This window comes from Garra rufa, chromosome 2, assembly GCF_049309525.1.
Source record: "Garra rufa chromosome 2, GarRuf1.0, whole genome shotgun sequence".
NCBI lineage: Eukaryota > Metazoa > Chordata > Actinopteri > Cypriniformes > Cyprinidae > Garra > Garra rufa.
In genome coordinates this window covers 33,798,476-33,812,484 of record NC_133362.1, presented here as the reverse complement: position 1 = coordinate 33,812,484, position 14,009 = coordinate 33,798,476, and the positions used below count along the sequence as shown (strand labels likewise).

General features: G+C 34.9%; 1 protein-coding gene across 1 annotated transcript in view; it reads left to right on the top strand.

Annotated features, from left to right (window-relative positions):
• The first annotated feature begins 2,161 nt into the window (after positions 1–2,161).
• LOC141325453 (transmembrane protein 150A) overlaps positions 2,162–14,009 on the top strand; it is a 39,115-nt gene continuing 27,267 nt past the window's right edge. The window contains exons 1-3 of the mRNA XM_073834142.1: positions 2,162–2,358; positions 8,859–8,906; positions 10,866–10,952. Coding sequence (XP_073690243.1) covers positions 2,294–2,358; positions 8,859–8,906; positions 10,866–10,952 — 200 coding nt within the window. The 5' untranslated portion in view covers positions 2,162–2,293. The remainder of the gene's footprint in view (positions 2,359–8,858; positions 8,907–10,865; positions 10,953–14,009) is intronic.

The following is a 14,009-nucleotide window of genomic DNA, read 5'->3' as shown; positions in this document are numbered from 1 at the left end:
TGGTTAATAAAATGGGATTAAATACATAAACAATATTTGTATTATTCCACATATTTAATTAGTGCAGGTTTGTGTCATATTCTGAGTTTGCAATTTACTGTTTTTATTCATTTTGAGGAACACTTAATCTGTTTTTTGTGAGTGAGATTAATTAAAAGCAATTTACATTTTACTCCAGATTTTGCTTAACATTTGTACAGGAAATCCTTCAATTAATAAACGGGTAAAAACATAACTGGCATTACTTATTTGTAAAAAGTATCTCAGATATTTTCTTGTAAATTAAAAAGTAATGTGTTACTTTACTAGTTACTTGAAAAAGTAATCTGTTTACGTAACTAGCGTTACTTGTTATGCATTACCCCAACTCTGACCGTAATAAATAACATGTTGATGTAGGCTTTTTCCTACCTTTTAACCTTTTATTCCAGATAAATGCTGACCATTGGATCTTTCTACTTATCAAAGAATTCTGAAAAAACTGTTTTAATATTGATAATAATACAAGAAAAAAAGTTTATTGAACAGAAAATGAGCATATTAGAGTGATTTCTGAAGGATCATGTGACACTAAAGACTGGAGTAATGATGGTGAAAATTATTCACATGAATAAATTACATTCTAAAATATATTCAAATAGAAAGCTGTTATTTTAAATAGTAAAACTGTTTCACAATATTACTGCTTTTGCTGTATTTTGGATCAAATAAATACATTAAAAATCTTACTGTTCAGAAACGTTAACTGGTACTGGTAGTGTAATATAGTACAGTATTACAATACAGTATATTTATATATTAACGTAGGCGAGTATTTTATTACATGTCTTAAAGGATTTTAATCAAATAAAAATGCATGACTGTTCATAATGGCCTTTTCAATTTTTTTATTTGAAAAAAGTATCTCAGATATTTTCTTAATGAAAAAGTAATGCATTACTTAGTTGCTTGAAAAAAGTAATCTGTTTACGTAACTAGCGTTACTTGTAATGCGTTACCCCAACCCTGACCATAATAACATGTTGATGTAGGCTTTTTATGCATGATTGAGTTTTTTAAAATTAGAATTATAATATTTATCAAAATAATTAAGTAAATATAACACAATTACGCGAAATAAGAAAAACAAAAAGTAAGTAGATGATACGAAATTTTAATCATACAAATATAGGCCTTTTAACATCACTAAACTGTATAAACACATGTTGAATGTAAATATGTTTACTGTAAACTGAATGCTTTTTATCTCTTTCACATTCAGTGTATCCACATCTGTTTTGTTTCCGTGTAGGCTATATGGTAACGTTCCGTACGTATACACATTTTTTTTCTCTAAAACTGTTTTCGTACATCGTTGTACTTCAAAATGACAAACATTTTGTACAGCGTTATCTGAATGTTGCTGTGTGTGTGCTGTGTTGTGTTGTGTTGGGAGGCGGAGCTGTGCGAACAGCTGGACTGTTTTAAGTGCGCTTTCAGTCCACACGGCGGGACACGAGACAGCGCTGGTCGTCCGAAAGGAGTGAGGCACCACAAATCTGCCGAAAAACGCCGAGAACGAATTAACTTTACACAGCCGCTGTCATTTGGACGCTTGAGGAATATCGATAAACCTGTAGCGTTTACTGGAGATTGATGCGGTCCGTTTGTGAACAGTCTGCGTTCTGTCTGAGGGTTTAACAAAGGTGGGAGACCTATCTGCTGTCCCCTATCACGGGGGGAAGGTGAGATACAGTGTCCACACTTTACACTACACACACGGCTGTTACAATTACGTTAAGCTGCAACTTCAATCGGCCATTTTGCCTTGGATGTACTTCTACATGCTTATAAAGCGACTTTACAGTTTACATAGTCAAGTTTATTCATTCAAATAGACCCCAGCTAGGCATGCAGCAGTAATTTGAGGCTGCGAGATGTTCTGTTGTTTCTGCAGATCCAGAACATAGACAGAATCAAAGATGGTTTACAAAATAAACAAATAGTGTAAGTGTACATAAGTGTAAAAATGTTTGTAGAATAATGCACATTTCACAGCTTGGCAAACAGGTATGGTTTGTGCAATACAATGTGATATATGTAAAATACCAGTTAACAGTCTAAGGAACTGTATATTATGTTTTTGTCATTGTAAAGATGATTTATTTTACATTGCAGATATGATGTTTAAGATAAGCCAGTGTGAGGTCATGCAACAAGTATAAATGCACATTGATGAACAGAAGGAGACAGGCTGGCGAAGGCGAAAGAAGTGGATTTTTTGAGGGGAGCAGTAGAGGATCGTGTACAGGAGATGTCTCTGTGGATGATATTACCCGTCAGCCTCCCAGCTCTGACCATCACTGGAATATGGGTCGTGTAAGTCCATTTAATGTCATGTCGTATGAAACATTCCTGCTTTGGATGAGTATGGATGGATAAAACGTGCAGATGTCATGTATGCTCTGGTTTAAGATTACATAATTTTCAGAATTAAGTTGATTTTTAACTGGATGCACTCCAGTTGAACAATTATGCAACTTTATGGTTTGGAAGAATAAATGATGTAGCTTTTAAATGTCACAGGTTTTTTTAATAGTGTGATGTAACCAGCACCCAGCTAACCAAAAAGGATGCTTTTATTTCTCATAAAGTTATAAAAATGTTATTTCTGAATCTTCTCTGTTCTCTTTCGCAAACGTTCGGGGAACATTCCATTTTAAGAATTTTGCAAACACTGTAAGAACGTTACTTTTGAATGTTCTTTTAACATTTAAAGAGAAAGTTCACCCAAAAAAGAAAATTCTGTCATTAATTACTCACCCTCATGAGTACAATCCTGTAAAACCTTCTTTCATCTTCGAAACACAAATTAAGATATTTTTGATGAAATCCAAGAGCTTTCAAACTCTGCATAGACAGCAATGCAACTACCACATTCAAGTCCCAGAAAGGTAGTAAGGACATCTTTAAAAAAAGTCCATGTAACAATGATTCAACGGTAATTTTATGTGCAAAAATAACAACTTTATTTAAAATTATGCTTGAACCAGTGATGTCACATGGACTTTGAATGTGGAAGAATCCTTGCTGTCTATGGAGGCTCAGAATGCTCGCGTGATTCATCAAAAGTATTTTAATTTGAGAGCCGAAGAAGAAAAACAACTGTTAACATTCAAAAAATGTTAGGCGGTCATTCAACTAAAACATTTTAGGAAAAAGTGCATCATAAATAATGTATAAATAATGTTTTTGTGGTAATGTTTTAAGAACATCCTTGAGCATTTTTTACATGCATTCTATACTGGATGAATGTTTGTTCATAACTTTGAGAGAACCCTTTCAGAACATTAGTCAGAGCATTCCCTGTTAGTTGGGTGCATGTAGAATATGTTGAATGAATACGTTTGGCCTGCACTGAAATGGTTTTTATATTTTACAGAGATTGCCTTCTATCCATACCAAAACAAGTCTGTTGTCTCTAGGTAATTTCTTGACACCTCAAAGCTGCTTCTGAATTGTGCAGTTTTCAATCTAACATAGTTTGTGCAAGTATGAGCCAAAACATCTGAAATGCAGCCCATTTCAGTCAAATTCTTGAAGCTACTCTTTGAGGAGTGGGCTATACATAAATCTCGCCTGAACTTGTCTGAAAAATGTTGAAGACTTTGAGGTCATTATTATTAGTGAAGTTGTCATGGTACAAAAATGGAAAGAAAGCCCATGATGTTCTGGAAGAGAGCTGTGCATGAACCGGCATGTGATTGACTAAGAAGTAAATTTGAAGGAAATCAAGTTTCTTCCAACAGTTGTTGGAAGACTGTGATCAAGTGCATGTGGAATACCTTTTATGCGGTTTTATTAGCTTGAAGGTGCAGTGCTGTCTTGGCCTCTTGTTGCTCGTCCCTACTTCCTTCCTGTGGAATGCTTGCAGGCTCCCAGTTTCTAAAGGGAGTTCAAGATCCCCTTCCTCTCCTGTCGAGCCTTGAGTTTGAAGTCACTGAGGTGGTTACATAAGCCTGTGTGAGGAGAGCAGCGAGTAAAACAGAGGAGGGCAACTTTGAGCAGCATCAGCGGCTTCTCATTTACTATGCCAGAGAGAGAATGTTTGGTTTATTCTTTCCATGACTCCCATAGTGACGGTCTGGGAGAAGTTCCTAATACAACATGGACTAAGTGTGTCCCGTTCTAGAGACTTTTTCTTCCATTATCTGTGCATGAAAGGGCATGTTTTCAGAGCTGAAAATGGAACCTCTAATTATGACCTATAAAAGAAATGGGTTAACGTTACCAAAACCAACAACAGCTAACAGCTCAAAACACAACTGAAACTGTTTAGTGTGTTCTCACACTGACTTGTTTCAAAATGTACTTTTTTGTTAGTTAAACATTCAGTTATAAGCCGTTTTGGAGTAGTATGTAGCCTCCAGTAACACCGCAGTTAGACGGTTGTTTAAATTACATTGTAAAAAACTTTCCATTTTAGGCAGGGGTAAGTTTCCAAGTCAGTGTTTCCACTTGGACGTTATTTCTATACGTTGAGGCTGTTGTTTATGGTAACGTCACACAGGCTTGAGTAGACCCACAAATATGTGCTGTTTCCTGCAACGTTGAACACATTGTTTATGCAAACAACACTGAGAATATTTATTCATAACAAAGGCTTTATATTTTAAAGCTTGTGCACGGTAACAGCTGAAACTGTCAGTGCTACATCTGTGGTTGGGATAGAAGGTTTGGAAATATCTGCTTGGGGATGTAGTTTAATTTTCCAATCAGATCAGGTTTGGTTTGATTGGACCTAAAGGTCTTGCTGATTCATTTCTCATGATGTTGAATGGAGGGGGTATGGACACTGGTGATGTCTCCCATCTGTTTAGGGGGTTGTTTGTAAAAAAGAAAAATATAAGCAATTAGATTTAAGAGGATTCGTAAAACATATTGTGGAGCTTTTATCCTCTTGGATAACTTTTATTTAGAGTACTGAACCTTTTCAAGCTGAACTTTCAGCATCAGTCTTCCAGTGTTCAGTGTCACATGATCCTTCAGAAATCATTCTAATATACTGCTTTGCTCAAGAAACATTTGTTATTGTTATTAATCCTGAAAACAGTTGTGCTGCTTTATATTTTTTGTGGAAACTTTTTCTTTCAAGACTACCAGTCAAAAGTTTTTGAACAGTAGTTTTTTTTTTTTTTTTAAAGAATTCTCTTCTGCTCACCAAGCCTGCATTTATTTGATCTAAAATACAGCGTAAGCAGTAAAATTGTAAAATATTTTTACTATTTCAAATAACTGCTTTCTATTTGAATGAATTTTCAGCATCATTACTCCAGTCTTTAGTGTCACATGATCCTTCCGAAATCATTCTAATATTCTGTTTTGCTGTTCAAGAAACATTTATTACTATTATTATTATTATCAATGTTTTAAACAGTTGAATAAATTTTTTTAGGATTCTTTGATGAATACAAAGATCCAAAGATCAGCATTTATTATAGAAATTAATGTTTTTATTTAGCAAGCATGCTTTAAATTGATCAAAAGGGATAATAAAGACATTTATAATGTTACAAAATATTTCAGATCAGATCTATTTCAGATAAATACTGTCCTTCTGAACTTTGTTCATATAAGAAACCTAAAAAAAATGTTTTTAACATAATAATAGCAATAAATGTTATTTTGATCAGCAAATCAGAAATCAGAATGGATCGTGTGACTTGAGTAATGATGCTAAAAAGTCAGCTTTGAAATCACAGGAATAAATTACATGTTAAAATATATTCAAATAGAAAACTAATTTTAAATAGAAAAAATATTTCTTTCAAAGAGACTTCAAAAACTTTTGACTGGTAGTGTAAATATATTTTTTGTAAAACACAATATATATATATATATATATATATATATATATATATATATATATATATATTTAAAACATTATCATATGGTTATAGATGTGCTCTCAGATCTCTATTTTGAACAGTAAGTGACACCACAGAATGCAAACAATAGTATATAAATGTGTACGTGTCCTCAGTTTGATATTGAAAAACTCAATTTGCTATTAAAATCATTGTTTAAATAAATTTTGAACATTCCTATTCCAAGTTTTAGTATTTCCATTTCTAGTTTTGACTTGGAAATGAGCAAATAGTGCAAACCTTCACCAAGGCTTAACTTAAGTCTTTATTTAAAGCGATAGTCAAAAATGAAAATTCTGTCACTTTCTTCTGCAGAACATAAAAGAAGATATTTTGAGAAACATCACAGTGTTTTTAGTTTATACAGTGGAAGTCAATGGTCACCAAATCTGTTTGGTTTCCAACATTCTTTAAGAATGAAAGAAAGAAAGTCATACAGGTTTAGAATGACATGAGCTTGAGTAAATGATGAAAGAAATGCCATTTTGGTGTGTAATATCCCTTTGAAAGAACCAGTTTGAAAGAACAAAAATGAAGAAGTGATGTTTAGCCAAGTAACATTTGTCGACTCCTGTCACAAGTTATTTCTGAGAGCAAATCCAAATCTTATGGTGAGCAGATGGGCTGGGGTATCTGAGCGGGAGCTGGGTTACTCGGTATCCAGACTCTCTGAGGAAAGCCTGCCTCTCGGTGATGTTGAGAGTGACCTGGTAACAGCCTGCGTGATTATTCACAACACCAGCCAGGGCAGATGGCAGAATGTTTGTTTACCAAATGTAATTTCTCTCAGCGTTGTGCTAAGTGTAGTGCAAGGCCCAGGTGATCTGTCTCTTGTGGACACACACACACACACACACACACACACACACACACACACACACACACACACACACACACACACACACACACACACACACACACACACACACACTTACTTGAGATGAAAACAAACCTAATTGCTGCTTAGCCCACTCCTGACCCTGCGTGCTGTCAAATGCAGTTATGCTGGACAAATGCAAATGTGTTTGTGTGTGTATGTCAACAGTGAGATCCGCATTGGGAGAAAGACGGACAGAGATGGTATCCAACGGCAGGTGCCGCTTGTGTTTACCTTCCACAGAGCACTTTTCTTATCTCATTGTTCATTTGTAAGCAACTTTTGCTTCCCTTGGAAGTGCTCTTTCATCAGATTTTGTTAAAATCTGTAGGCAAATGTTTGCTTAGACTGTTATCTGATGGTCCTGTGTTCATTGACATCTCATGAGGGTCAGTGTGACTGGATCAGGAGGGTGCTGACCATGTTGCATCAGCGTGGGTAAAGAATGACACATAATGCTGATGTAAGCTGAAGATGTGCAGGTCATATTGACTGAATTTCCAGAGCTGTCCGGTTTTTGATTCTGTGCTAGCAGAAAATGTATCAAAAGGGCATTAACCTCTGGTTTTACCAGGGAATACTGTGTGGTATAGGACACTGCAGCATATTTTTGATAGTTTTACTGATACGTCTGTCTATAAGTGTTATGTTTAATGATAAAGTTAGTTTACAGGATTTTATGTTTCTTACCTCTAAGCCATGGGCCAGTACTGTGTCCCTCTGTGTAATTTGGTTTTGTGGTCAGCTTGACTTCAAACAGTGATTTAAAGCAGTTTTTATTTTGACAGAATCATGGCTGCATTCAAAAAGATTTCCTTTAGGATATGGTGCTTTTTTGGCTATATCAAATCAGTTCAAACGGTAAATCAGTTTGAATTTGAAACCGATTGAATTATTGAATACATTTTTTTTTACGTCATACAAGTGAGTAAGCAACGAACACAGCATCATTAATTGAGAGGAGATCCCTTTTAACTGCATACACTTCTGACTAATGATTGGAAAACTTTTAGAACTATTATTAACACACAATTAATTCTTTAACTGGGCAAATGAATCAGCTGTTAAAGCCTGTTAACAGAAGCCAGAGAGGAGAAAATACTGTAGCAGGCAGATCAAGCTCACTGTTTAGAATGCGTAAAATATAGCAAGACATTTTTTAATCCTGAACTCGGGTTGGGGGTTTATATAAATGTATCTCTGAGGGGAAGTAACTGTCTTCAGAAAAGTTTAGATGGTGTTTCCTTCTTAGCTTACCTCTGAAATGCATATTAATGTATTATTTAAAAGCACAGAGTTGCTTCGTTTACAGCTGAAACCAAGGAAACACCGTATAGCTCATGAGTGCCACCTGCTGTCAGAGAGTGAATTTGCATTTTCATTCAGCTGTTTTTGTTTTGTTCAGATGTTTTATGTAGCATAATATCACAAAACTAAGGTCAAACCATTTTGTTTTGGCTTTAAATTTTGAAATTATACAATCTAATTTACATCAAAAACTGCTTATGCTAAATGTAGCTTGTTTGTTTGTATCATAATTAAAATGCAACTGTTTCATGCTTTCTGATTCATATAAAGCCACAGTCAGGGAAAAAAACAGTGATAAACTGTGAAACTGCTAGAATCCTAAAACATAAAGTGATACAGATTTTTGGTCAAACCACCCAGCTCTATATACAAGGTTTCATTTGTTAGCATTACTTAACTAGATTAGTTGAAATGAAATAACTGTTTAAAAATACTACAACATTTATTAATCTTTATTAATGTTCATGTCAACATTTACTAATTAGTTTTTAACATCAAAATGTGTTAATATTAAGTAATGCTTTAACATTTCATTAACTTCAATTAGTGAAGGTTAAAAAATGCTGTAAATAGATATTTTTTATTGTTAGTCAAAAATGAGACCTTATTGTAAAGTCTGTATGACAATAAAGGTTTAAAAATGTAGTTTTCACAATCAATTTTAAATGAGAAAAACGTCTCCTTGCAGATAGGAATGAAATACAAGTTTGAATTCTCCAAGTTTTGTTCTGTTTTGGTCTAATGTATTATACTTTTTGTTTTTCCAGGTATGCCATGGCCTTGTATAACCAGCATGTATGTCCTGTGGACAACTGGTAAGAATTTAACTAAATATTATTATGTTTTTTTTTATTGATGTATTTTTAAACCATATATTTAATTAAATATATGCAATTTAATGATTAAATATATTAAATATTTTAAAATGTTAAATAAAATACAAATTTTCTGATAATTTACTTACCCCAATGTCATCCAAGACATCGGTCGAAAATAATTTAAGTTTTTGAGGAAAACATTCCAGGATTTTTCTCTGTATAGTGGGCTTCAATGGGGATCAATGGTGATCAATGGGGTAATGGTCCAAATTGTAGTTTCAATGCAGCTTCAAAGGGCTCTAGACAATCCCAGCCGAGGAATAAGGGTCTTATCTAACAAAACGATCTGTCATTGTCTAAAAAAAATAAACATTTATATAATTTTTAACCACAAATGTATGTCTTGCACTAGCTCAACCTCACCCATTACGTAGGTCACGTGTGACGTAGGTGGAAGTACCAACCTAGTGTTTACAAAGCGAATGTGCAAAGAAAGTCAAACGCCCTTTACAAAAAGGGTAGAGTTTTTCACCCTACCCTACCTTTTTGAACCAGAGTACACAGACGAAGAACTAACCACGCTTTCCAACGTGATTAGAGATGTACACCACAGAGATAGTATAAGATACATTTGTGGTAAAAAGTATTTTTTATAAAATTATCGATTGTTTCGCTAGATAAGACCCTTATTCCTGTAGAGCCCTTTGAAGCTGCATTGAAACTGCAAATTGGACCTTCAACCTGTTGATTCCCATTGAAGTCTACTATATAGAGAAAAATCTTGTAACGTTTTTTCTCAAAAGCCTTAATTTCTTTTCGACTAAAGAAAGAAAGTCATGAACATCTTGAATGATAAGTATTTAAAAATGTGTATTACAGACTTTTTTATATGTATATTATTATGTTGGTAACTGAAATGTGCACATTTTCATCTTTTAAAAGAAAAGAGCACATTTTGGGTACATGTGCTTTGAGACTATTAATCATTCACTGATAAGAACTAACACCTTTGTAAAATGCGCACATCAGAGAAAGAGAGACCCCTTGACTCTCCTACACTTCTTCTGGCGTCATCTGCTCTAATGAGTAATGTATTTGATAAGAGATGTTGCACGAGTGTCCGAATCCTTTCTCATTAACTCTTATTTGGCTCAAGGACGTGTCAGCCAGTGAAGAGTTTAATCCTCTTTATTTTCATTGTTAATCGCAGGTTAACTTGTGCTTCATACCATGAGAGCTTTAGTCAAACATTAGCATATGGAGCATAGCGGTGTCTAGGTAACTATAGTGTTAGCGCTGCTGTCGGGCTTTGGGAGGTAGCACACTGTACCTTCATTATTTAAAGCAGGAATAATAGCATCTGTGTGAGGGAGAAAGACAGTCATAGGAATAAACAGGAATAAAACCCACTGTCTCAGAATGTCAGTAAAAAACGTGTGCTTTCTGACTAGGTGTCATATGCAGATAAAAAATGTGTTTTACTAGTAAGAGCTAAAGCTGAGCAAACAAGATCAAATTTGGTCTGTTTAATGAAACGTGGCCCACAGGCTGTCTTTACCTAAAAGTGCTTTGCATTCCTGGGTAATTTTTACACTCTGGAAACAACAGTGGTCTTTCATTTACTTTTTTCTCTTGGAGGGAGGAGCATTAGTGTAGTGCGGGATGTGTTTGCTTTAGTAATGCAGTGTAGCCACATTATGTTTGCCTTGAGTTCTGCATGGAGTAGTATGAAGCGAAGTTATGGTGGCTGTCAAAACACGTTTATACTGGAAGTGAGTTGTATCAGCGGCATGCAACTTCACAAATTCACAGACAGATGCAGCTGTCCGACTGAATACACTCAGATCTGTCTGATATGATTGATTATTATTTATGCCAAGTGAGCTCATTTTGGCTGTGTTTTCACTCCATATGTGTATAAATAATTTGGCGGTCTGTGTGTTTGTTTATTTACAGGATGTATAACCAGTCATGTGAGGTGGATCTGCCAATGCAGAGGGGACCAACCATGTGCTGTACTCTGGACAATGTTCCTCTCATAAGGTCTGTATGAAATGACAGCAAGAAAAAAATGTCAATGGGTAACAGGATTGTAGGTTAGCATAAATGATGCTGTAATAGGGGATAGCTTGTTTGGGACTAAAGGTTAATTAGTTAGTGATGAATTTATTCTGTGTATTAATTGGAGAAAAATATTTCAGTTTTTGTTTTTCATGCAGTGACAGGGTTTAACGCTTGAGCTTTACGAATGCAGACACCACTACAATTTGATTAATTGTGACCCATGCTGGCAAAATGAGTCTAATTTTGAGCTATAGACAAAAGAGGTGAAAAATGTCAGTTTTGGTCAAATTTGAGGTTTTCACAAAAATTAGTTCATTAATCCCTCTTCTGGTGATCCCAATGCTCCAGATAGTAATCAAACATCTAAAATGATGTACATTTTCTGAGAGGAGAACCTTTTTCTCTGCTCAATTCTGGACGTCTGCTGCTGCTTCTCACCACAAGTTGGTCTATTGTTGTAAAGCACAGCATTCCAGCTTTGTGAATATTCATATCGAATTCTCAATGAAATCCAGTGAAATATGGTTTTCAAACCAATGCTGATGAAAACGAAACGATCACTCAAAACGAGAGTGTGCGATCTCCCTATAAAGTACATTATTGCGAAATATGTCTTGGGGAGATTCACACTAACATAATCTGGTATGTCTTGCATGTATGTTTAGTTAATGGTTGGGGAAAAATTTGATGTGTAACATTATATTAGATCCATGCGTTAGCCTTACAGTAGGGATTAATATTGATCTGTCTCAATGTTAATCAAACATCATAATGAATCATTCACTGCTCTTGATTAAATGATTATATTTGCATCTTTGTTCTTATTTTTAATAACAAAGATTAAAAAAATAGCTATATTGTGATTAAAAATATAGTAATTATTATTAAGAAAAAATTGGAGGAAAACATGCAGTGTTGCTTGGGGATTTTTGCTTTTTTCTTTAGAAAACTTAAACTCGATTTTTCTCAAAATCAACTCTGCGAACTCTATTGCCTCCAAATTGCTGTAGTTAAGTCATTTTTGTCCAATTACAAGATGTCATATATCATTTTGAAGGTAGTTTAATGGAGAATCATATATAACAAACTAATTTTTGAAAATTTGCACATTCCGACTTGTTTTGCCAGCACGCGTCACAATTTTTAATGTTTTCGATGTTCATTTTCATTTCAGCTATAGTAGGCTTTCTTAACTTAATTAAAAAATATCTAGTTTTTATTAATTTATTTTTATTTAAGTTTTATTTCCTATTTGCTTATTTTCATGCAATCAATTTAAGCTAAATTCTATATGAACATATGAATAATGAACATGTTTTTTGATGGTTTTAGGTTTAGTTTTGGTACAGGTAAATGATTTAACTTCCAGGGTTAAAATTTCCTGATAAAATGTACTCACCCCCATGTCATCCAGGATGCTCATGTCTTTCTTTCTTCAGTCAAAAAGAAATTAAGGTTTCTGAGGAAAACATTCCAGGATTTTTCTCCATATAGTGGACTTTAATGGGGTTCAATGGGTTAAAGGTCCAAATTGCAGTTTCAGTGCAGCTTCAAAGAACTCTACACAATCCCAGCTGAGGAATAAAGGTCTTATCTAGCAAAACGATCAGTCATTTTCTAAAAAAAAAAATGTCAATTTTTTACCACATGGTCATCTTCCACTAGCTCAACTTCACGCATTAGATAATCCTGTTAAAAAGGTCATGTGTGACATAGGTGGAAGTACCGACCCAGTGTTTACAAAGCGAATATGCAAAAAAAGTCAAACGGCCTTTACAAAAAAAGGTAAAACGATGATGTTGAATGATTTTGGCGTGGAAGGAGAAAATGAGATGGAGTTTCTCCTACCCTACCCTACCTTACTGAACTGAAGAACTAACCACACGTGACCTTTCCAATGAAATTACATAATGCATAGTCGTAGATGCGCATTGCAGAGCCTACGTGGTTAAAAAGGATATAAATGTTTCTTTTTTGTAGAAAATGACTGATCGTTTCGCTTGATAAGACGCTTGATAAGATCTTATTTTTCGGGCTGGGATTGAGTAGAACCCTTTGAAGCTGCATAGAAACTGCAATTTGGACCTTCAACCCATTGATCCCCATTGAAGTCCACTATATGAAGAAAATCCTGGAATATTTTCTTCAAAACCCTTAATTTCTTTTCGACGGAAGAAAGAAAGACATGAACATCTTAGAGCAAATTGTCAGTAAATTTTTATTCTGTAAGTGAACTAATTCTTTAACTATACTAGCCTGTGATAATAGCATCTAATAGTTTTTCACACTACAAAAAATATGGAATTTATATTTCTAATGGCAAAAGTAATTGAACACCAAAGTGCACTTTATTACTGGAAAGTGCCATTCTCAGCCTATCCTCCCTACCTGAGGCAGTGGTCTGTGTCAGCACATTCTTCATACCACGACCCCTTCCCTTCCTCTGCATGCATCTTTTGCTTTTTTCACATCATTTCTATTTTCCCGTGGAAACCTGAATCTAAAAGCATTGTTCTCTATGACCTACACGCCACCTTTATGAAACAAGATATTTCACCTTCACAAGATATTTTTCCTGCTGAGAGAAAAACTCTTAGAGGAGCTGTGACTTGTCCACCACACAAAGGAATTTCCCAAATTACTGAGAAAGAAGCGAAACCAAACTGACAAAAAGCACAAGAACATTGAGATGGTTTTAGCCAAAGCGTGTTGTTCATCTATTTGACCGTTCTAGGCATTTTATCATCAAAGGGAAATCTGACAATGCATATATTGTGGATTCTGGAAACACTTTTTGGGATCTTTGACCCGAGCTGTTCAATAGACCGTCTGTCTCCTTTGCCTCCAGAGCTGCGTGGTTTATGGAGTATGAACTTGAGTTATATGTTAAGTCTTATTCATTTGTGCCTTTGGGTGTGTCCATGATCTGCATTTCTACTACCAGCATAAGTGTGTGTGTGTGTGTGTGTGGGTTTATTTTGACTGCTACCCACTATAGTCTGCGGTTCTCAGCCCAGAGGTGCTCTTAAGTGGGTG